The sequence below is a fragment of the Prunus avium genome, chromosome 1 (genome assembly GCF_965620075.1).
Source record: "Prunus avium chromosome 1, drPruAviu1.hap1.1, whole genome shotgun sequence".
NCBI lineage: Eukaryota > Viridiplantae > Streptophyta > Magnoliopsida > Rosales > Rosaceae > Prunus > Prunus avium.
The window spans coordinates 60,276,754-60,301,016 of record NC_142284.1 but is presented as its reverse complement, the minus strand read 5'-3'; the positions used below and the strand labels follow the sequence as shown (position 1 = coordinate 60,301,016).

General features: G+C 35.9%; 3 protein-coding genes across 4 annotated transcripts; 2 read left to right on the top strand and 1 right to left on the bottom strand.

Moving 5' to 3' along the window:
* Positions 1-447: 447 nt before the first annotated feature.
* On the top strand, positions 448-17,430 carry LOC110767072 (phosphatidylserine decarboxylase proenzyme 2). The gene is made up of 21 exons (XM_021970502.2): positions 448-828; positions 939-1,018; positions 2,338-2,362; positions 2,820-2,879; positions 3,949-4,017; positions 6,127-6,225; positions 6,308-6,358; positions 6,457-6,540; positions 6,911-7,002; positions 7,573-7,728; positions 7,860-7,944; positions 8,687-8,798; positions 10,155-10,255; positions 11,288-11,335; positions 11,938-12,084; positions 14,045-14,140; positions 14,241-14,315; positions 14,437-14,529; positions 16,091-16,177; positions 16,285-16,335; positions 17,087-17,430. Exons 1-21 carry the CDS (start codon positions 640-642, stop codon positions 17,231-17,233), a joined length of 1,947 nt encoding a protein of 648 aa, XP_021826194.2. The 5' UTR covers positions 448-639; the 3' UTR covers positions 17,234-17,430.
* Positions 17,431-17,788: 358 nt separating this feature from the next.
* LOC110767087 (serine decarboxylase-like) lies at positions 17,789-20,638 on the top strand. The gene is made up of 5 exons (XM_021970521.2): positions 17,789-18,585; positions 18,794-19,025; positions 19,153-19,346; positions 19,427-19,563; positions 19,896-20,638. The coding sequence occupies exons 1-5, from the start codon at positions 18,342-18,344 to the stop codon at positions 20,460-20,462; spliced, it is 1,374 nt and encodes a 457-aa protein (XP_021826213.2). The 5' UTR covers positions 17,789-18,341; the 3' UTR covers positions 20,463-20,638.
* A 446-nt stretch (positions 20,639-21,084) lies between these two features.
* On the bottom strand, positions 21,085-23,351 carry LOC110767082 (peroxidase superfamily protein). Of its 2 annotated transcripts, none has more exons than XM_021970514.2 (4): positions 23,109-23,351; positions 22,678-22,860; positions 22,396-22,558; positions 21,085-21,687 (listed from the first exon to the last, which is right to left on the bottom strand). In XM_021970514.2, exons 1-4 carry the CDS (start codon positions 23,310-23,312, stop codon positions 21,266-21,268), a joined length of 972 nt encoding a protein of 323 aa, XP_021826206.1. In that variant the 5' UTR covers positions 23,313-23,351; the 3' UTR covers positions 21,085-21,265. The 2 variants fall into 2 exon arrangements, with proteins under 2 accessions (XP_021826206.1, XP_021826207.1); XM_021970515.2 differs by having other exon boundaries at positions 21,085-21,621.
* Between the last annotated feature and the right edge of the window lie 912 nt (positions 23,352-24,263).

The window sequence follows — 24,263 nt, the reverse complement described above, 5'->3', positions numbered from 1 at the left end:
GTACAATAAGTGGACAATAATTATATATTTATATGTGGTAGTTGTAAAAAAATTGGGAAGGGGTAGTATTTTTAGTTAAGATTATAAAATGGGTGGCATATACCGCTATTTCCCAAATATATAATTTTATAAGATTAATTTAAACATTGAGCTAGAGTTATTTCTTTAATTATTTTATTTATACAAGTAATATTGAATCTGGACTGAATTGAAAGGGTTTAGGACACAGCCTGACCCTAAAGCCAAATCAAAACCGAACCACATCAATTACTCTATTTGATTCGGTCTAATTTTGGCATAAAGTGAACCAAACCGGACAATGCCCATCCTAATTGTTACAAGAAAAGCTTTCCACTTTGGGTTACGGCATAAAAGAAGCTTTTTGTATGGTACACTAGTAGTGCGGTCTGACAAGTCCATCATCCAATATTTTCTTTTTGGAGTTGTCGTAGAAGTTGACTTTTCTTTATTCTTCAAATTCCAGAAACATTTGCCTTCTTTCTGTATTGGTCATTTCTATAAAAGAAGATACAAGAGAAGAGTATACTCCCAAGCCCCCAATTGCTTACCAATAAAAAAGCGGAACAGTTTAGAGAGAGAATCACAGTCTCCGTAGGTAGAGAGAGAGAGAGAGAGGCAATGGGGCATGGAAGCTCGAAAGAAGAGAACGGCGCTGCAGAGTCACAGTCGAAAGGATCGCGTCGCTCTCGGCTGAAGCAGCGACTTCACCTTCATCGACGACGTCGCAGTCGCTCAAATTCCCCGTCTCATGGCAAACGACTTAATGCTGAAAATTTCGCCGGAATCGGTTTGCTCACACTCGTTCGAGTAAGTTTCTTGTTCTTTGTTTTTTGTTTTATTGAATTAGCATTGCAGTGTTTGGAGTGGGTGAAATTAATAGGGAAAAAAAATTTGGTGTTTTTCTGTGTTTGGGGTAGGCTGAAATGAAGTTCAAGGACAAGTGGCTTGCCTGTGTATCTTTTGGAGAACAGACCTTCCGTACGAATATCTCCGATCAGTAATGCCTCTTTGTCTCTTTGTTCTTTTTTCTCCTTGTTGTGAAGCTTCTTTTTCTCCTTTTCGAATCTTTATCTTTGAATGCCAACTACTCTGTGCATTCATTCATTCATTCATTTATTTGTTTTCTTAAAATAACTAAATAGAATAATGAGCACATAGATAGATAGAAACACCAAAATAGAAAGAACTACGAGTGCCTGAAATTACTTATTTCTGCAACCCTTTCCCCCTTTTTTACATTTTGAGTCATGTCTCATTACAAACTACAAGTTTCTGAAATTACTTGTCCCATTTCTTTAAGCAGTGATCATCCATTGTCCTTTTCCTTTAGACTCTAATGTTAAGGATCACTGAAAATTGAAATCAACATCCTCGTCATCAATAGTCATGTGAACTCCTAGGGTTAAGGAAGTTGTCCTCTAGTTCACAACATTCCTTGTCTGATGCAGTCACATTGTTTGCAGCTTTGCAGTAAAATCCCACCGAAATCTTGTATGCCCATAGATATGAAAATGCTGTTTGCAATGAAATTCTTTATGGAGAGGAGGAATGACCTCTCCGATTCTGAACCCTATGTTTTTAATTATCATTTTTGTTTCTATTCTTCTAAAATATGAGATATTGTCTTTAACTGCTTACCAATATAAAATGCACCTGCTTTTTGTATACCGTATCTTGAAAATTGTTTTTGTAATAAATAAAATTTTAAAAACACTACACCAAATTTGTTTTTCATCTTCAGGCCAGCACGAAAAAGAAACTTGTTTCCCGTTTGTTTTGTATCTTGTAAAACGAACAGTTGTTTTTAGGAAACAGGTACCAAATGCCCCCTTAGTAACTTTGGATGTAATTGTTTATTCTCTCAAAAAAATTAAAGTGCCTCAAAAGAAAAGGGCTTAAAAAGGCCAAGTGAATTGGTTGAAGGGTCACTCAACTGTAGAAATTGTTATTTTCAAATTTTCAACGTTCATCCTTTTAAGACGATTTTTCGATTTATGAAATGGATTTCCTATTATTGCATAACTGCATAAAAATTTAATTAGCAATGTTGTTAGAACAGAAATGTGCATGCCTGTTTATTTTGGATTATAAGGAGTTTTAAATTTTTGTAACACATTGTCTCAGTATATCAGAAATTTTACCGATTGATACTACATAGCATAAAAAATTCCACCTTAGTGGGCTTGTCAGACATTCATTTCTCTGCAGGCTACACAAAGTCTGCCCTATGAGATAATATTGCATTTTTGTAAATTTTTTTTTTTTACAGAACACACCAGCTTATTTGTATTAATTTGTTTTTTACTGGTGTTGCAGAACAGACAAGCCTGTTTGGAACTCTGTAAGTACCCGAAACCCTATATTGTATGTTATTATGGTAACATATGAGTGCTTGGCCTTTTTTCAAAACCTTAATATATCTCACTTAGTGCCATCTGTGAAAGACCTCAGTATATCTCCCTGTATTTTCTATTTTTGGTTTTTAGATCTCCATCTCTCTGTGATGTACAAAATATGCATAATCTGTCACACACACACATCAGAGATGCTGAGGGGAAGTTAAGATTAATTTGCTGAGTGCTTTTCTTTTATGCTAGGGCTGACACACTTGTTAGTATTAGGTATGCTTTTTGGATCACTTTGGTAGTGTGATAAAGTACTGGAACCTTCATTACAGTCTTTGAAATTGTGGAAAAACTCATCTCTCTCTCTCTCTCTCTCTCTCTCATTTGCTTCTTAGTACGAGCACACAACTGAGCTGAAAATAACCCTTTGAAACTTTTCCCTTTGACTTTCAGGAGAAGAAGCTTCTTTTGGAAAAAAATGGGCCTCATGTTGCAAGGATATCCATTTATGAGGTATGCTTTGCATTCCGTTTACTTACAATCTCCCCATTTAGTAGTGTCCTGAAAGAGGTATGTTCTTCCATGGGAGAAAAATAGGAATAGTTTGGTACCATGTGACAAGGACGGATATGTAGGTCTCCTTATTTAGGGATGGCTGTGGTGGCTGGCATGGCATAAATTTATAGAATTTGGGATGTTTTTTCACTTATAGATTCGTATGGATGTTTTTGTATTGTAGATATAGGAAATGGAAATTCAAAGTTTCTTATATAGAAAGCTGCTAGTATGCAAAGTGCAGTCTCACACATTGACACATTGGAGAAATATGCTAATCATGTTCTAGGAACTTCCCAAATACACATGGGCAATGTGCCATATACTCCCATAATTTAGGATAACTTTCCAAATTTCTGAAACTGTAAACTGGATACGCAGCATACACTTCAGATACCCCTTTGCATGTGTCTACCATTATATTCTGGATCTCAGAGTTAAATAGATACATACTTCATTTTCACTTCTCTTAGATTTTTTTCTTCCATATATATATATTTGAATTATAGTATTAATGGCAGTCACTAACATGATTTTTATATATATGATCAAAAGCTACAACTGTAGATTTTTTTATTTATGAAGCAATCAAAATTAATGCTGGCAATGAATCTTAAGTTTATACATATACATGAATAACTGAATGCATACAAAGACACATGAATTTAGTGATGATTATATGGTAATCATGTTTATATCTGGTGTTCCATGAATTATTTCCTGCAGAATGTAATGACCTTTTTATCTTCTATTTCCTTTTATAAGTATAAATTCATGTTTTGCTTCAGATGTAGTCATACCCCTTTTTTCATTTTTTTTTTTTTATGTATGTCAAATTTAAGGCCTTTTCTTATTGTATACACTAATTTGATTGTATCCGACAGTCTTGTATGCTCTATATTTAAGAGATTTCTCTATGTCAAAGTTTTCTTTCCCGGTTCTGTTGTATATTCAAATTGAAAATGTATATGTGTTCTTCAGGTATAATTTTTATATTTTCACTTATTCAATTTATCATACAATGCAGACGAATAAAATGTCCAGAAACAATCTGATAGGATATTGTGAAATTGATCTGCTTGAATTTCTAACCAGGGTGAGCAACCTTCTTTGTTGAATCAACTCTCTCTCTCTCTCTCTCTCTCTCTCTCTCTCTGTCTCGTATTGACATGTTTAACTTCTTAAATTGTGCCACTACATGGAACTCTCTCTAATTGCACTTTTCCACAAGCTCCAGTAACGATGCACTGTTTTTCTTTTCTTTTTGTTTATTTATTAATGTTTGTGTGTTACAACAATTATGCTTTGCAGTATTAAAATCAATGGAGTTGATTTTGGAAACTTGTGTATTTTTGTAACTCAGAAGAAGCTTGGTACAAATGTATACAGACTCCATATTCATTCCTGGGAGAATGCATCTTGTCACCTTTGCAACAGTTCGTTTAAATCTATACACCATATACTAATTGCTTGCCCAAAGGCTTAGGAACTGCTTCAATTTGCATTGGAAAATTATACATACTTTCTTTTCAAATTTCAGTGACTGGTTAGTGGGAAATAGTATGAATAATGATGAAAACTACAAGTGAGGATGATACTATTTTTTTCTTGATAAGTGAGGCAGGGAAATCGTCAATTTGGTTCAGATTGTCAATCTTCTGTGTTAGTCCAAGACCGGAAGATTAATATGGCCAAGAGTGTACTAGTTGTTGTCAATGTGGGTTATAGGCTTTTGGGCGGTGGAAAAAAGGCTAAATGAATATGGGGTGTATGGTGGTGATGGCTATTATCTGACTACTTTGGAATCGGTGGATCTTTGAAGATGTTGGAGGATGGAAGTGGAGGAGGTGTGGGAGATGGTCAAGTTTTGGGCAGCACTTCAGGTTTCTGTATATCCTGATTTTAGGAACATATCTTTATCTGACATTATTCTAATTGGAAAGCTAATTAATGTTCTTTTCGCTTCTACTTCTGGTGGATTATAGGCTTTGGGAGTCTGTTGAACAAGGAGTGGCAAGTGAGGGAGAGAATTGCCCTTCGAATTACTTTGGCCTTCCCTTGGGGGAATATTGCTGAGTAGCGTCCTTCCAATCTTTCAGATTGCCTAATAGGGTTGCAAGGAGGACTAAGAAGTTGATACAGGATTTTGTGCGGGAAGGATGTGATGAAGGAAGATAGGATCACCCAATTATTTGGGATATTGTTCAGAGACCAATAGTGAAGGGAGTGGTAGCCATCGGTAGCTCAATGAGAGGAATCACTTTTATCTTATTATTTACTTTTTGAGAATAAAAAAGAGACATAATTTGTGAAAGAATCATAAAAGTTGTCAAAGTTTCAGTGAATTCGTGTGTAAAATAATCATTTTGGAAGCCAAATTTTTCGCATCAAATAAAAAATGTACTTGGAATTGTGAACAAGATAGTTGACTTGTAATCTGAGGTGTTGGTGGTGAGTGAGTGCCAAATAAAGGTCATTGGAAGCCATTGGTAACTCAATAAGAGGAATAGAGCTCTCATAAAAATAAAAATAAAGGATAGAGCTGTGTTGGGTAAATGGTTGTGGCTGTTATAATGTAGATGCTAAGATATTATTCTGCTGTGGTTTGGTTAGATGTTTGAGTGCCTATCAGGCCCCCTCTATGTATTGTAGTATGGGGTTTTTGCTGTGTTTGAGTGCCAACTTGATTTTGCATCCCTGCCATATAATATTTTCATTTTGCTTTCCATATCAACATATATGTCTTTCCGTGGAAATGTCTAGAATTTAATTGTTCTGACTACAATTTTCCATTGATATGAATCATGGACCCTGGGGCCAATATTCTAGCTCCTAGTATCTCAGGATTTTTTTAATTTTTACGTTCCAAGCATGCCAAGAGAAAAAGTTTCTGCAGTGAGGTAAATACCATAAAAATTACCAAAAAGGAGATGCTGAAATTGCATGGTGAACTTCTGAGAAACAATATATTGAGTATGAGCCCTTTTCCAAATTTCTTTTGTTTACAAGTTCTGAGTTTGTTTTACTCTGCAGCGTTTTTTTTTTCCTTCTGCTGGCAGCATTCAATATTTATGAATAACCGCATTTTGAATATGGAATTAGTTGGCTAACTGACTGATTCTTATGTTTTCAGATTTTTATGTTCATCTTTTTACTGATTCTTGTTATCGCTCTCTCTTCTGAGGATAAATTGTTGCTGCTGCAGGATTCAGATTCCAACTCCAATTCTGAGATATTGGACCTGTTAGATCCATCGACATCAGACAAAATTGTTGGAAAAATTTATGTTTCATGCTCTGTTGAGGTAAGCCATGTATGAACCTCATTTTCTTCAGTAACGAAGTCTATATTTAGGAGTAATAACACTTCATTGGAAAAATTGACAGGATCCAATTGAAACAGAAAAGAGTTTTGCAAGGCGCATCTTATCTATAGTGGTATGTCCTACATATATGGAAAGATATGTTCTTCAGTGTTGTACCAATTCTTATCTATAGTGGTATGTCCCAATTCTGAGGCTTTGTAATATACACAGGATTATAATGAAGATGGAAAGCTTTCCTTCTCTGAATTTTCTGACTTAATTAATGCTTTCGGGAATCAAGTGGCAGCCAACAAGGTTTGAACTTAATGAACCTATTTTAATTCACATGGGTTCATCGTCAACCCAGTAAAACCACACTTAATTCACGTTTTCAATTTTTTCTCACAGGTCTTGGCTCATCTGAGCCTAACTCCTATAGTCTAAGCGGCTGTTGGTGTGTTCTTAAAAATTTGATCTCAAATTCTCAATAAACACAAAATAAGCAATTAATCACAAAACCCACATTACATTTGGTATGGGTTTGTGGATTGGAATCCATAGAGTTGGCTTCCTCCAATTTCAGAAGTCCTTTGTGATATATATATATTTTTTTGTTGGTGTGTTTGTGCTTTGTGTTTTCCTTTTGGTTCCATTGTCTCAGAAATATATCTTCCTTCCTTAATAGAAAGAGGAGATGTTTAAAGCTGCTGACAAGAACGGGGATGGTGTTGTTAGCATGGATGAGTTGGCTGCCCTTCTTGCCATTCAACAAGAAAAGTAATGATACATGTAGATATTAGACCAAAAAGTTTGAACTTACCACTGTATATATTGCTATTTTGATCTCCATGTCTATAATCAGACCCAAAAAAAAGAAAAAAGAAAACAACTTTGCCTATACAGTTGCAAATTCTTATTATGTAAGAAATGTGAATTTATTGTTTTTTTTATAGATATGTTCATTTTGTGTTATAGATTGTATTTATAAATATTTGCAAAATGTTTTATTTGATTTTGTTACCAAATGTTTCTCATGTAGTACAACTTGAGACCATCGACCAACACATTCTTATTAGGCCAGTGAGAAAATTTACTGAAAATTTATATTAAATTAGTTCAACCCACCGGTATATACATTGGAAGAAGTGTTATAGTTCTCACAATTCAGGTTCTTACCATTTCACGACTGTTTTTTCTAATGCCAAACCTGAGCTTGGATTTCATTTTATTTCTTTGGATTGTACCATGATTTTCAGTTTGATATAATTGCAACATGTTTGAATATAGAATGTATTTCCCTTTAGGTCCCATTCTTGGAAAGATGAGCAGAACTATTTTGTTTTTCAGGGAACCACTAATGAATTGCTGTCCTGTTTGTGGTGAGACTCTTGAAGTTTCTGATAAGCTGAACTACATGATACATTTGACCCTATGTTTCGATGAAGGAACTGGAAAACAGGTCATGACTGGAGGATTTTTGACTGATAAACAGGCTTCTTATGGGTAAGAATTGTGTTATATCATCAGGCTTCTTATTGTTGACAATTCTTGTTGTTGCGGTTCATTTCAGTTCAGTGGTTATTACTATCAATCTATGGTATGCTGGGAATAGTAACATCAAATTTTATATGTAGGTGGATGTTTAAACTCAGTGAATGGGCCCATGTTTCATCTTATGACGTTGGTTTAAATTCTGGTTCGAGTGCTCACCATATTGTGGTATACTTTCCTTTTCTTTTTAAATCAGCTAAGATTAGTGGCAGAAAAAAAATTTATGGGTTTTTCTCATTTGAAATGGGAACCCCCTTTCTGTAATAGGCATGAAGTGTTTTAGCTGCAATACTGTTCCCATTTTCTCTCTCATGTAGTTTCTGCTCTGCCCCTGATGCTGTATGTTTGGAAACAATGTTTTAAGTCATAATGATGAATTGAAAGTTTAAAATGATGTACAAGTTACAAGAGACGCAGATATGTAAAAACTTATAATTTGCATGAGTGTAATGTACTTGAGTCTTGTTTGTATTATAATGAAATGTTTTAGTGAGATCAAACGTACCACAAGAATGGGACCTCTAGTGGTAAGGTGTTATACGTACATGTTAGATGTCCTTGATATCATTTATGAAGTCTAAGTTATATGGATCACTTCCTGTGTTGGCAACTTAGCCTGTTTGAAAGTCCAACCCAAAACCAATTGGCTATGGGTGGAGAGGCCCAGAATATTATATGTAGCTATACAAGGCTTTTAATTTCCCTATATAGGTCTTTCATGATATAATAACAAATTGATCATAGTACCGGCGAGCTTAACTGGTATGCATCGTAGTATCTATGTAACCTATTAATTTTTTTCTTTTTTCTCCCTGAGCATCTCATTGAAGCAGATGTGGTTCAATCTTCTTTGTTTCCAAGCTATAATTCTGGTCTACTTTATTTTTCCATTAACAGTTTATTGATTCAGGTATTTGATCGGAGGACAAAGAGACTTGTGGAAGAACTAATAGATGAAAAGATTGTTTTGTCAATGAGAGCCATTTACCAGTCAAAACTAGGGCTTGGCCTCCTGGATACAGGTATTAAGTTGCATTTATGAATAGATGTTTAGCTAAAGAAGTTGCAGAGATTATATTATAAGCACCTTCCTCTTTCTTTCAATTGCTATCTTGTATTACTCAATAAATTGATGATGCAATGTTGTTTCTTATTTTAAGATATTATCTATCAGAATTAGATCACCCATAAAAAATCATCATGCTGATGCCCTTCTATACCTTCCTTTCATTTTCAGTTCTGTGTTTTTGTTTTTGTAGAACATTAATTTTACAAAACATAAAGGAAAAGATATGAGAAAAGACAGATGAGGTGTTCAAAGCTTAATACATGAACAGGAAAAATTACAGGAAAAACATTAAAGTTAGTTTTTACCTCGTGTCTAATCAAGATGAATTAGACTAAATGGTGCCCTTAAAACACTTATACTATCAGCCCTGTCAAGATGCCAAAAATATGTTCCTCTCTAGGTGCCCTTGAAATGCTTAGATTATGAACCTTGTAAAGATGCCAGGAATATGTTCCTCAAGTGTTCTGCGTTTCTTTTTCATCCAGTCAATTTAAATTATCACCAAGACTGCACATTTCCAAAGAATGGACTACCTTCTTGTTACCACCAACCCCCAGAAAAACCTCCATCCACAAAAGGTAGGAATCTGTATGCCAAGTGCCCATTACTCCTAACACTTGTGGTAGTGTAATAAACACATTTTAGAAGTGAATGGGCAGCAGTCTATGCTCTCAGCATAACTTTTTCATCGAGAAGATCAATTTGTGATGAGCAAGCATAGGTCTTCCTTTTTTAGAATCAATGACCTAAACAAGAAGCAATCTCTCCTCTTCCTCCAAAGTGAAAAGCAGTAAATGAGAAACCTGCGTAGGCTTCCTTTCTACCATAAAACCATCAACTCATGTTAAGCCATCTAGCTTACACTAACAACCTACTAAGACAACCATTGATCTCAATCACCTTCCATCTTCTCTGTCAGTAATATTGCCTTCCTCATCCTCCAATAAGTTTGTTTTGTAGATGCGTTTAATATAAGTTCAGCAATCCAATATTATCAACTGTAGTTTCAGTTTGCTCAGGGTCTTTGTCCATGTGGACAGGTTGGTTGTAACTTGTTAGGCTCTTAACACTAATAGTAAATCTACCAACACTAGATTTACTTCAAGAGGAGATGCCTTCGTTTTAAACTGACTGTCAATTGCCTATCCAAAATAACAAGAATAATAATAATAATAATAATAATAATAATAATTAATAATTTCTGCAGTTCGTTTGCTAGCTAGTAGCAGGTTTTGGTTTTTATGAGTTCTTTGTTTATGATCGTTGCATAATCTTGTTTTCTTTACCGTGGTTCACTATTTCAACGCAGGGGCAAAGGATATCTTGCAGAGCCTCTCTGAAAAGCAGGGGAAGAAAATGAACTCAGTGGAATCTGCTAAAGATATATCGAAATTTGTCGAGTTTTTTAAGGCAGGACTCTTTCCATAGAATAACATTATGATTATGCTGTTTTACTTTCTTGAAATGATGCAGTGTCATGATTCACATAATTGTTTTCAGAAATGAAATTTAAAAGTGTACAGATGGTTTGATGGTGTGTTATGAAGGGTGGCCATGTATACAGACGAAGGCAGGGATGTGTTGTTATGAAGTGTGAACATACACATTGAAATGGATACGCTGATACATTTATCCTACAATAAATACTTGGAAATGGCTGGGATGTCTGTGTGTGATACAGTGCCTACAACATTTTCATGTTTGGAAGCCCAAAACTAAGCTTTCTATTTTATAAGATGGAGGAGCGTGCTCCATATCTTATGTTCCCTGGACAACAGATATGTAATTACCTGACCCTTCAGGGAACATAAATCTCTGGATCATGTTTTCTTACATTGTCCTGTGGGTTTTTTTGACTTCAGTTGAGGATGTTTGGGGAGATGGAAGTAAGCTAGCTAATTTTGAGGGACTGTTTTTCTTTTCTTTGTGAGAAGCATAAATTTTCTGGCAAGGGGAAGAAGGCCAAAGTTATGTTGGGTTGCATGGGTATGGCTGTGGTTTGGGGAGTTTGGCCGGAGGGAAATAAAAGGATTTTGAAGACTTTGTTGGGACAGAGCAGTTATCAAATAAAGTTTGTTTTTTGTCCGTACTTCGGGCTCCTGTTTCTACAGAATTTAGGGTTTATCTTTCACTCACATTTGGTTATGCTGGGAAGCTGTTGTACTGTGTTAGCCTTAGCTAGCATTTGTATGTATGCTTTTTTATTTTTTCTTTCTTTGTAGTGGCCATCTTGTCCACTTTCTTTGGTCTTCCTCTTTCTTTCTTCTTGTCTTTTTAATGAAAGTGTGTTTCTTATCAAAAAGTACATTGTTATGTGTATGTAAACTTTATTCACTGTTTTGAACTGTTTTTATTGTAATGCTCGAGTTTGAATAATGTAGTGTACATTTATGCTAAGTTGAAATTACATCCATTTGATTAAGTTTAACGTGGTTGTTGTAGGATCAAATCAATTTGGCTGAAGTCAAGCACCCTTTGGAACATTTTAAGGTAGGCTGTACATCTGAAGTCGATGAATTTCATCTTGTTTTATTTTATCTACATATTGAATACATTTCTGCTTGTGTGGCTTATCAATGCTTCCATAACTTTGATTTAATATGTTTGAACCAATGTTTTGAGGGGGTGTTCATGCTTTTAAATTTATAACCTAAGGGTTAAATTCTGCAGATGCTTGTCAAAACATTTCAGAAGTATTCCTTTTCGTGTACTTTTTCTAAATTGGGCGGAGCTTTGATTTAAATGTAGTTGTCTTTAAGCTTGAGGGTATTAATAGGATTAAAATGGGCATCCTGTTTTTCCTACTTGTATCGTTTTTCCTTTTTCATCAATAAAATCCTTGTTTGTTATCCATACAAAAAACAAAGGGAAAAAATTGTACGCATTTTATATTTCTTGATATTTCATCTTATGGTTTAATTTATTAACCATGTTTTCAAGTTTCATATATTCTTTTAACTGACTATTTTATGCGTAGGACAAGCTTATTTTAGTATTGATTTCTTGCTTTTGCTGGAATTTTTGACATGTAACAATGTCCTTTACATTATGAAGATGATAAACATTTCTAATTTCTAAATTTGTGGATGTAGACATTTAATGAATTTTTTGTGAGAGAGTTAAAGCCTGGAGCAAGACCCATTGCCTACATGGAACGTGATGATGTTGCCATATCTGCTGCAGATAGCCGTCTTATGGCATTCAAATCCGTTGATGAAAGTCTGAGATTTTGGATTAAGGTATTTTTACTGTTTGCACTTGAGTTCTTGTAGAAGAATTCACAAGTTTCTAAAGATTTTTTCATGCTTGTCTCTTCTTAGTTCAGAGAACAGAAGTGCAGCATATTTGACTCATTTGAAGTAAGAAAGATGAAAGTTGAATGATAAATATGACGTTTTCTTGAAGAGAATAACTAATCACTCTGGGCTCTTAAATGTTATGCATTGAAATAACACTTGTTCAGCTCGACCCTTCATGACTACCTTCTCATAGACAAAAGTTTAGAAGGTGCTTGTGTATAAATGTATCAATGCAATAAACCCATAGTATATTAATCCTATATCCTCTGTTCTGCCACTTCACCTCCAATTGATTTAGAAGAATGACTGTTCCTGTACTCATGCTGTTAGCACTTTGAATTCTTCTAAAACAGTGACTTGGCTGGTCGAATTTACCTCTTAGACCTGGAAATTTTCTGACTGGTAGAGAAGTATGCACTCAATCTTAACCACCTTGGAATGTAAGGGTTGATAGGAGGAAATCACATTTCCTGACAGTGAGAAAATAAGGCCTCCTAAAACAGTAATATATATATATTGTAAGTCTATGGCTAAGATGGGAATAGAAACAAGCTAGTAGAAATCAAAGAGATGGGATGGTACTGTGGAAATGAGTAAGAATGACATCAATGTTGTCCCCTGCTTCAGGACTTTGCTTGCCTCTAGCCTTTCCTGCCTTAGAAGCATAATCCAGACTCCCATCTCTGAGGAGAAAGCTAGCTCCCTATAATATGACAGCTAAGGAGATCAGGGTGGTATGGTTTTGACCTGAATCCTATTGAGGCCTGGACCAGATGGTTTTGTTGGATTATTCTTCCAAAAGGCCTGGCATAATTTTGAAGATGATGCGATCAATGTTATTGATCTGTTCAAGCAGGCTCTCAAAATGCTTAATTCTACAATCATTGCCCTTGCCCCCAATGTCTCTACCCCACTTCTCAGATTACTGGGGACTGTACCCTCACTGTTCATCTTGGGAAACTCTGTGACCCAAACAATGGTTTCAATTTTATGGGAAGTTTCACATTTTTTACCCCCAGTCTTCAGTATCAATACCACATCTCACTGGAGCTGAGCAACATTCTGTCATCTTGATGTTGAAGAGAAGCTCTTTGTTTAACCACTCAAGTGTCGGTTGGATAGAAGCTCTATGTCCCCAAAGGGAATAAGCAGATTATGCTAAATTATCCCAATTAGCCTAACTAGTTACATATAATCAACCTAATTAATTCTAAATGTCAACTATACAAGAAAATCACGCCGACATAGGGTCCTGATTTTGTTCAGCCTGGTTGTCCGAATTGGTCCTTGTGTTTTGTACCGTGGAGCTGAGTGTTTGAGTATTTAAGTTTTTGGAGAAGTTTTCCTTTCAAGAGTTCAGTTGGCTAAAGAACCCAAGTATTCAACTCAATCAATGAAAGCACCAGTTTAGTTGAACTGATATTAGATATGATGTATTCTTAAGTGCTGAAATGCTACTGCCGAGCTGTTTACTAGAACTGTACTGACATGGTAGTTCTGTGACTCATTCACCTGTTGCACACCCCATCTGGTTAGTTCTGCTCTGCATGGTAGTTCCATCCTGAGCTTATGACGTGGCGCCTTCTGGTTAGTGAGGGGCATATTGTCTTGCAAGCTTCAAGCAGGATATGTCTCCCATTCCTGAACTGGCTGTTTATCTCCACGCCCGTGTACCCAATTTTAGTTATTCTGTTTTGTACGACTTATTGCAAAGAACAAATAGTTAAAAGGATGAAGGTTCAAATTGTATTAAATTAATAGGTCAGTTGGGTCATTTTGCTTTTATATTTGGATTGGATGTCTGTAATCCACATATTGTTTATAATCTTGTTCGTGTTTTTATTGTTTTTTTGTTTTTTTGTTCTGATTCTATTTTCTTGGTTTTTGTTTGTATTTCTAGGGTCGAAAATTTTCAATTCAAGGGCTTTTGGGGAAATATCAATGTTCCAATGCTTTCATCAATGGAACATTGGTAATATTTCGTTTGGCACCACAGGTATTTTTTGCAATATGTACTTTTATTAACTTGTACCATGAAGTTGAACCGTACATACTCTGATTTGTATTTTGATATTAATCATCTACTATGGTTTCAGGATTATCATCGTTTCCATTTTCCTGTTTCTGGAACTATTCAGCAGTTTGTACATATACCTGGATGCTTATATACGGTATGTGATTATAGATATGACATGTTGGAAGTCCTTATTTTTTGCTTATCATCTATTTTCTGGCTTCTCTACAGATTTCCTTTGTTCTTTTTCTTGATCTTTTTCCTTTTTCTTTCTTCAGGTTAACCCCATAGCTGTGAATAGCAAGTATTGTAATGTTTTCACTGAGAATAAGCGAGTAGTATCAATTATATCAACTGCAGAATTTGGAAAGGTTTGTTAGTGCAATCATTTATTTTTTCAAAATGTCAATATCATTTCTATTTACAAAAAGGCAAAAGTTAACCCCATTTCTTGGATATTAGTTTTTTTGTTTTTGGACGAAATTTCTTGGATATTAGTAGTGATACATGCTCACTCCATTTTTCTTATTAGAAACTAGTTAAACTGGTGCATTACATTGAGATGAAAAAACTGACCGAAACTTCAAAAAATCAGTTTATACTTCAGTGTTTTGGCAGTGCTGACACAAATACAGGATGAAAGTTGGTTCATTGCATCCTGTTGCCCAAGAAAAGTTTGGGTGGAAATCCGAAAATTCCAATGTTTCCACCTAAATTTGGTGGAATATATTTTATCCGTGAAAATATTCCAGCTGCTTAATTATGTAGGCTGTGGTCTGCCTGCTTGATCATGTGGGGTGTGTGCACTGCACCCCATGTGATAAAAAAGTAGTTGTTTACCATAAAAGGAAAACAAGAAAGAGAGGCTGCAAAAGCACCCACTTTCATGTGAACCAGCTGGAGTCTGCATTTGTAGACATGTAGATCCAAAGAGAGAATTTCAAATTACTCAGAGTAAAAACTGTGCTTATAAATTGTGGCTTGGGTTTGGGCTGTATATATGGCTTAATCAAAATGTGGTCCATCAAAGTGTTGCCTGTCATGAAATTTGAACTACTCAATCAAAATTTAAACCGAAATTAAAGTGTCAGCTTATAACCAAATTGAAGTATGGGCTGTAAATTACAAACTCAATTAATTTGATTTAGATTTACAGGCGTTCCCTGTTGTAATTAAGGTTGTATACTTGTAGTTGGTGTCAAAGCTCATTATGGTAAATGTATACTAATGTTATTTAAGGTCGGTTAAATTTAAATTAATATGTACATGTTCTCAAAGATAAACTTCAATGAACCAAAAATGTTTTTGCACATTTATAATTAACTTTCAATGTCATATGCTTATCACCTTATATGTTTATCATTAGAATACCATTTTTACGAAGTTCACATGGTTAGATGATGGATTATTGATTGGTTTGGCATTTTGAAAAGTTTCATTCAAAATTTTCATGTTGTTAAGCAAATTTCTGTCGTTTAACTTTTTCCACCAATACCAATATTTTCCGTAAAATCTCACTACCATAATTTCCACTGACATTGACATTCTCAACCTAACCTTCGACTGAAAATATCTGTCTTGGGTAAATCTGCTACAGAAAATACATGCAGTTGCTATGCTATTATAATGCAAGAAAAGTAAAAGCATTCACGCCTTTACTTGAATGGCAAATTTCAATAGTAAACTGGGTTGAGCTCTCATATTTATTTCCTGTTAGAATAGAGCCATCATTTTGTTGGATAGAGTCAGCACGTTTTTTTTTCCTAATTAAGAAGAGATGTATCATTCTTGGGTATTAGTGACATAATACTATTAGCACTCCTCTTTTATCTTCTTGCACTTCAAAGTGAATGTTTTATAACTTTTCTGTACTTGCATATTGGAGTGCCGATAGTGGTAGCCTAATTCTTTTGATCATCTTTTTCTCTGCAGGTGGCTTTTGTTGCCATTGGTGCAACTATGGTTGGCAGCATTACCTTTTCAAAGAAGGAGGGTGACCATGTTAAGAAAGGAGAAGAGGTTAATATTCTTTATTTGATGAGTTTTCTTTGGTTTTATATTTTATATATTTACGGCAGATAATGGGTTGATATATACTGTCTTGACATTGTGTTCATTTATTACAGTTTGGCTATTTCTCATTTGGTGGAAGCACTGTAATCTGCGTCTTTGAAAAGGTTTGTATTTGATTGAATAGGGGTTGAATAAACATCGTCACATTACTATTCTTTTCCCTTTTTGGCCTCTTTTTGGTATATGTTGTAAGGAAATAAGTCTCCTATGTTCTGAGAATTGACACGTCTAGCTTTTGTTTTTGACACAGTTCGGTTCATCCAGTTTCAGTTAGGTTTAGGTTGTTTAGTTTTATGAGTTGTGATGTTAAGTGGGACATGGGGCCACCAAAACAGATGGTGAGGATATTGTTTTGGGACTATGTGAGGACCTGTGAGAACTTTAAAGATTTTTAAAGGCAAAAAGTGACTTTTGATCCTTGTAGTTTGATATCCCTCACAATTCAAGGCCACGTTCATATTTCCTTCCAATTCCGTGACAGAGTAAGTATGAGTCATTGACGTTGAGGGGTATTTTGATGGAATTGTAAGGAATTTGACAAATTTGTAACATGTCCTTGAATTGTGAGGAATTTAAAACTACATGGATAAAATTGACAAAATTGAAACTACGGGGGACCAAGGTGGTAAAATAAAACTGGCAACTATAGGGGGTCCATTGCCTTTTTTAAATTTTCATGGTAGGTGCGTGGAGTATGTGGGTGAGGTGGGTATTTTTAAGGGTGCAATAGAAGCTTTCTTAATCTAAACTTTACGTGGTAAATGTCGTCAAAAGTTTGCACTTTCAGATTTACGGTGGCATGCGTAGGGTATTTCTGAGTTTAACTGTTGGCTTATTGTGTGGGTTGTTCTGCAGGATGCTATTGAGATAGATGAGGACCTCCTAGCAAATAGTGCCAGATCACTAGAGACCTTGGTTACTGTTGGGATGAAGTTAGGTGTCTCCAAGAAACTAGCTAATATTGGGTTGCCAAACATAGAAAAATGTGTGTTGCAAGATTGAGAGAGCTCATTCTTGTGTTCTACATATACACAATATAGTCTGTGTTAAAGATGTCCTTATTTATAGCATAATAGGGTTTGCCAAAACCTATATATATTCATGCTAAACTAGGTTTTTCAGCGTAATCAACAAATATTGTATTATTATAAGGATGATCTAATGGAACTAGTTTGAAATCAATTCATCTTATTTTGAAAGATTGTCCGTTATCCCACTCATTTATCTTGTACTCCACACCAATCTGAATATTTGCCATAACTACAAACGCCATGTATTGTATTTCAGTGATTCGAACAATCCATGTTTTAGTACTTAACCCAACCAACTCCCCAACCCCTGAAACCCGATTCCCCTTGTAAATCACGAACCACAACCCCTAGATGTAAACCATGCATCACTGAAATATAATGCATGGGGAAAGGGGGAGGTGGTGGTGTAAAGGGTGGGGAGGTATGGGGTTTTTTAAGGAGGGGGATGTGTGAGGAAGGGAAGAGAAGGGGGAGTCTTGATTTGTTTTTTAATTATTTTAAATGGTTGTGAATTCATTTAATAGATTGACTAACGGTCTTGATGACGAACGACTTACTTGTAGGTTTTTCTTGAGTTTTTAAAGTCTTCAAATATCGGATACCAATTTGAAATGACCACCAAAATTTGGGGTTATTATGTAATAAACCTGTTTGGTAAATTGCAACAAATCAAAATGTGTTCTTCATGTGGATTTCTCCAGTCACAAATCGTCCAAGTCTAAAACCGCACCAAATATAGAGCCGTTAGATTTATTAACTAGGCTTGATTGCGCGCGCTCCACGGCCTAAACCTCCTGAAAAAAAGTCTGACACTTTGGGCCACTACCTCTAACCTTGACTTTGTCCCATTTTTGAGCGCCTTGATCGCCTCTCTCCCAAGTCTGCAAAGGGTTCTCTTCTTTCAGATCCAACTTGTTTCATTTCTTGTAAAAACAAAGTTTGCAATGCCTTGGATTTGTTCTGCACTTTGTTCACTGTAATGCTGCTTGGTTTCTATGCATCCATTCTTTGATTCCCTGCTTTAGCGTGACAAAATAAAAGAAAGCTTCTTTCAATAAAATTACATGACATAAATAGCAATGGTTGGAAGTGTTGCGAACGAGAAGATCCAAACGTTGCCGGAGGATTTCGTGACAACGAAGGTTGATGATGAGGTGGAGAAGAAGAGGGAGATTTCACTCGGAAGGAACGTGCACACCACATGCCATGAAGTGAGTGAGCCTGATGACGACGATGATTCCACTGGCGACAGGGAAGCTTATATGGCCAGCGTCTTGGCTCGCTACAGAAAGTCTTTGATTGAAAGGACCAAGCATCATCTTGGTATTTGCAACCTTTGTACATTTTCTAGTTAGGACGTTAATACCGCGCTACGTACTGCACTAACTACATACATAGAATAGAACATTTGGGTTATGAAAGTTTTTCTCCTGCAGCTTTAGCTTATTGTTGTAAAAGTTGCTTTTCAAAAATTAGTATATTGCTTATAAATTCTGACTGTCATATGTTGGCACATGAAAATCTGGAATAGGCTACCCCTATAACTTGGACTTCGATTATGGTGCACTGGGACAGCTTCAGCACTTCTCCATCAACAACCTTGGGGATCCGTTTATCGAGAGCAACTACGGTGTTCATTCCAGACAGTTTGAAGTGGGCGTTTTGGACTGGTTTGCGCGCCTGTGGGAATTGGAGAAGAACGAATACTGGGGCTACATTACAAATTGTGGTACAGAGGGGAACCTTCATGGTATTTTGGTTGGGTTAGTATCAAAGATTCTCAGTTTCTTTCTTCTTTTTTAATTTCTTTTCCGAGACTGAAACAATGGAATTTTATGAACTTGAAAATAGAAAACAGATATGTTGATTATCATTTATTTATTTTGGCAGGAGGGAAGTGTTTCCAGATGGGATTCTATATGCTTCAAAAGACTCACATTATTCTGTGTTTAAGGCAGCAAGGATGTATAGGATGGAATGTGTAAAGGTGAACACTCTTGTCTCTGGTGAGATAGATTGTGATGACTTCAAAGCCAAACTTCTTTGTCACAAGGACAAGCCAGCCATCCTAAATGTTAACATTGGTAGCTCTCTCTCTCTCTCTCTCTCTCTCTCTCTCTCTCTCTCTCATTTGATTTATGGCTCACATACTATGTTGTTGCAGGAACAACTGTTAAAGGAGCTGTTGATGATCTTGATCTGGTTATACAGAAACTTGAAGAAGCAGGTTTCACACACGACCGGTTCTATATCCATTGTGATGGGGCTCTGTTTGGTCTCATGATGCCTTTCGTCAAACGAGTATGTATTCAATGCTTGTCCTAAAACAAATGTAGTTAAACTCAGAGGATACAAATCTTTTCATACATGGGGCACGCATACTGCTCATTTCAAGTGCAAATGTGCCCATCAAATAAGTCATCCTGATGACTTTTTTTGGAGTGCCAAGAACAGTTTCTTTGTCTTTTATTAAGGTTTTGTTTCCAAGAATACACATGAAGGTGTGCTAGATTCTAACATTGTATTAATATCCTTTGTCATGTTTAAGTCTCAAATCAATATTATCAGTGGCCTTTTCTATATAACTTTTACATGTTCCAAAACCCCACTCTCATTGATTTTGGGGATGACAGGCACCAAAAGTTACTTTCAAGAAACCCATAGGAAGTGTGAGTGTTTCAGGCCACAAGTTTGTTGGATGCCCAATGCCATGTGGTGTGCAAATAACAAGACTGAAGCACATTAATTGCCTCTCAAGCAATGTGGAGTATCTTGCTTCAAGGGATGCAACAATCATGGGCAGCCGAAATGGGCATGCTCCTATTTTCCTTTGGTACACCTTGAATCGAAAAGGATACGGAGGGTTCCAGAAAGAAGTTCAGACATGCCTTAAGAACGCACATTACTTAAAAGACCGCCTACGCGAGGCCGGGATTGGTGCAATGCTGAATGAGCTGAGTAGCACGGTTGTGTTTGAGCGGCCGCAAGAGGAGGAGTTTGTTCGCAAGTGGCAGCTTGCTTGCCAAGGAAATATCGCTCATGTGATTGTAATGCCCAACATCACCATTGAAAAGCTTGATGATTTCTTGAGTGAGCTTCTTCAGCATCGTGCCAAATGGTTTCAAGATGGAAAGCTTCAAGCTCCTTGTATTGCGTCGGATGTGGGCACAGAGAATTGTCTATGTGCTTCGCACAAGTGACCGGTATGCCAGATGATGTTGTAATCCAGATCCCTGATTCAGTTTTTGTTTTTGTTTTTAAATTCTCTTCATGTGGCCAATGTATTGTGCAACAAAGTTCTTAAATTTTTAAGTGGTTTTTCATGAAACAGGATGTATTAAAGCAAAACTGAACTCATCATATCAACTTAATTGAGCAAGGCAAGCATTTTTCCTTCGTTTTTTGAAATTACAAGGACAAATATAAACCCTAAAATTAACACATCAAGCAACAAAGAGAAAAATTCACCAAATTTTTATTTTTATTGTTCAAACGGGTTGCCATCTTTCTAAAACTCTCTTTACTAAATAGGCTTCAAACAGGCCAAATTACCGTGTCCTTTCTAAAACTCTCTTTACTAAATAGGCTTCAAACATGCCAAATTACTGTGTCATGTCCAAAGATACGGTCAAGTCGTGCCAAGCCTTACTTATTTGGATAGGTGTCATGTCCAAAGATACGGTCAAGTCGTGCCAAGCCTTACTTATTTGGATAGGACTCATGTCGAGTCGATTTATTAGTGTAAAATATCAATTAAACCTATTATTGGCAACAACCAATGGTTTTATTAAATTCGTGTGCTTGTTGGTTAGAGCAGCAAAATCAAAAGAAGAGAAGGATTAAAAAAAAATAGTGAATAGAGCCTAGAGGTCTAGGAATATACAACATGAACCTATCTATCTACACCATTCACCATCCATCCACCATCCACCACCACAATCAATGCATTATGCATAATATTTATCATATAAAGCCTCCTATGTATTGTTATCCATCCTTTGTACTAAAAGCTAGCACAAACTCTCCTAGGCGCACCCTGGAAACCTGTCCTTACACCAATCTGGCCCATCTTTAGAATTGCTTCGACAAAATCTGCCTCAAAAGAAGGTCCAAATGGGAGATTACTGAAGAAACCAAAGTAATTGTCCATTATACCCCTGGTCATTGCGTCCTCGTTGAGTTTGGCATCGGATTCTAACACGGCAAACCCATTTCTGATATTTTGCAGAATATGAAGGTCAAATGCCTGCCCGCTTCCTTGGTCAATGGGTAACCGCACATTTACGTCGCCGTTTTGAGGGCACTTTTGTTTTAGTTCGAGGAGGAGAGTGGGGTTGATTGCTGGATCCGATCCCCCTCCTGGAAAGAAGTTGTAGAGCCTTTTGGTCAAAAAGAAGCATGCTGTTGTCCCTATTGTATGAGCAGCTGAAAAAAATATATCGATAAAATGAATGTTATTTTCAGCAAAACGAAAACCAATCCTTCTCCCACTTCATTTTTTTTTCATGACATGTTTCTCTCCTTGGTAAAGTTTATATGTAACAAAGAAATTCAAGTTCCGTGGAGCATTAAATCAATTATTCATGACATTCACCATTTACCACATCTAGTTTCTGAAGTATCTATACGTCATATTTTCTCAGAGAAGCAAACATGGTAGCAGATAGTTTTAAGCTAATCTTATGACATGATTGTCAATAATTTTATATTTTATATTTTAAAATTTTCTCATTTTGTTTCTCATACAATTAATATGTAGAGGATTGTTTTAAATTTCCTTGTAAAAGAAAAGGTTTATATGTATGTACATTTATATATATACATATACATATACATAATAGGTACCCATTATCTATATTCATATTTTTTTAAAACAAATTAAAATAAAAATAAAATCAGATAATGGATCCTATTTTTATGAAACACAACTACCCATTATCTTTTATAATTCTAAAATAAATAAAATATTTAAAAAAAATCAATTGCCAAGGGGCTAGTTAATTAATGAATTGAAAGCAGGAATATTACTTGAATTGATCATGCATGTAACATTAGTCACATAAACTTGGTTTTTCACCAAACCTTACCATCACCCCCACTTGCATGAGAGAGAGAGAGAGAGAGAGAGAGTACCAGAAAGGAGGACAAGGTCCTTTTCTGTAAGGCCCTTGCGCATGAACTTAACCTTGAGCTGTTGGATTGAATTACTAACATCCGGCATGTCATCTGCCAGAGACATATTTGAAACCACCCCATCTCTTCGCCCGGTAGGCACCTCGTACGCCGGTCCACCAGCCTATATATATATCGATAAAGTGGTCAATAAATATGGTACAAATAGTATTATTGAATTATTAATATTATTAATATTTTAATTAATTTGCTTAATTAATGAAGTAGTAAATTATAACCCACCATGGCTATAGCATCTCTAGCTGCCAAGGCCACAATATCTGCACAAGAAACCACGCCTTGGCATGCAGCCTCCAACTCTGCCTTGGCTTTCTCTATCACTTCAAATCCCCCAACGCCTTGGTGACCAAATGCATGCCTCTCACCGCTTGGGCCGTTCTCAATCAGAATTGACCCATCACAACCCTGCTTTACAAATGCTAATTATATAAATAATTCAAATAATAATTAACAATATTATTAATCTATTAATTAACTAATTAATCAGCTGTTTATTAGTGTGTAAAGAAGTTAAGGGTTAGAGATAAGAGAGGCAAGGAGCTTGTAGCTCAAAGATTACTCCTGAACTAGAGATCCTAGGTTTGATTCGTTCTTTTCTCAATAAGACTTGTATAAAAAACAATAATAAGAGAGAGAGAGAGAGAGAGGAGGACCTCAACGAAGCAGTCGTGAAAATGGAGCCTGAGCAAGACTGGTGCCATGTTGGTATCGGAGAGAATAGCTTCTCTAACGACGTTGAGGACAATGGACTCAGCTTGGGGGCATGTTTCACCATAGAAACCTACCATAAGCTGCCCCTCAACCTCCTGAGCCATGGCCAAAACCATGGCCAAAGCCATAGCCAAAACCAAGGCCATTTCAATTTTAATTCAATGGGCTTCGTCAGAAAGAGGCAGAAAGAAGCTAAGAGAAAGGCCATCAAAGTACTTTATATACACACACACATGTTATGTTAGAAACGCTTGACAGGTTTTTGAGGATGGGACCACAAGCAATGTGTCAACTAGAGTGCATGAGAATTTGTCACCTTGCTATAATCCTTTTATTTTAGCCGCATTAATAATAATTATTCACTTTGTAGTAGTGTGTTCTTTTTCCTCAGTCAAATTCCTTTTTTTTTTTTCACCAATTTTTTACTTTTACATTGTGTTTGGATGAGGAAATTTAAAGGCGAAAAGTCACTTTTGGTCCCGATAGTTTGCTACTTTTACCACTTTGGTTATTATCTTTTCAATTTGATCAATTTTGTCCATATAATTTCTAATTTCGAGCAATTCAAGGACAATATTGAATTTCTATCAAATGTCTCTAAACTTTTGTTTCTTTTTAGATGTGTGCCCCTCATGTGGTTAGGCACTTTGGTCCATTGTGCCATGTTTAGGGTTCTGCCAAGCTACTCTCCCTCCATTGCTAAAAGAGTGGGTTGTGACATTTATAGACTTTTATAAAGTCGTAATTGAATACACATGTACTTTTAAACTTCTTTAAAATCTTAATTCAATACAACGCCTAGTTTTACAAAACCATAGTCCAATCCAAGCAATGGGGGATGTTTCCAAAATTATGCCAAGCTTGTTTAAGAAAATGAGAAGATAGCCAATGAGCTTGGACCGCCATGTGTTATTCATGTTATTCGAAGTTACGGAAATTGTTAAGAAATAATATTTGACACACATAAAAGAGTTGGAGAATCAAAATGAAATTCGGGTATAAATTCAAAGATTATTACGAGTAAAGACTCTATTTTTATTCTCTGTCTTTTTTTTGGGTAATATTTCTGTTCTCTTTGCCTCTATCAAGAAGTGATG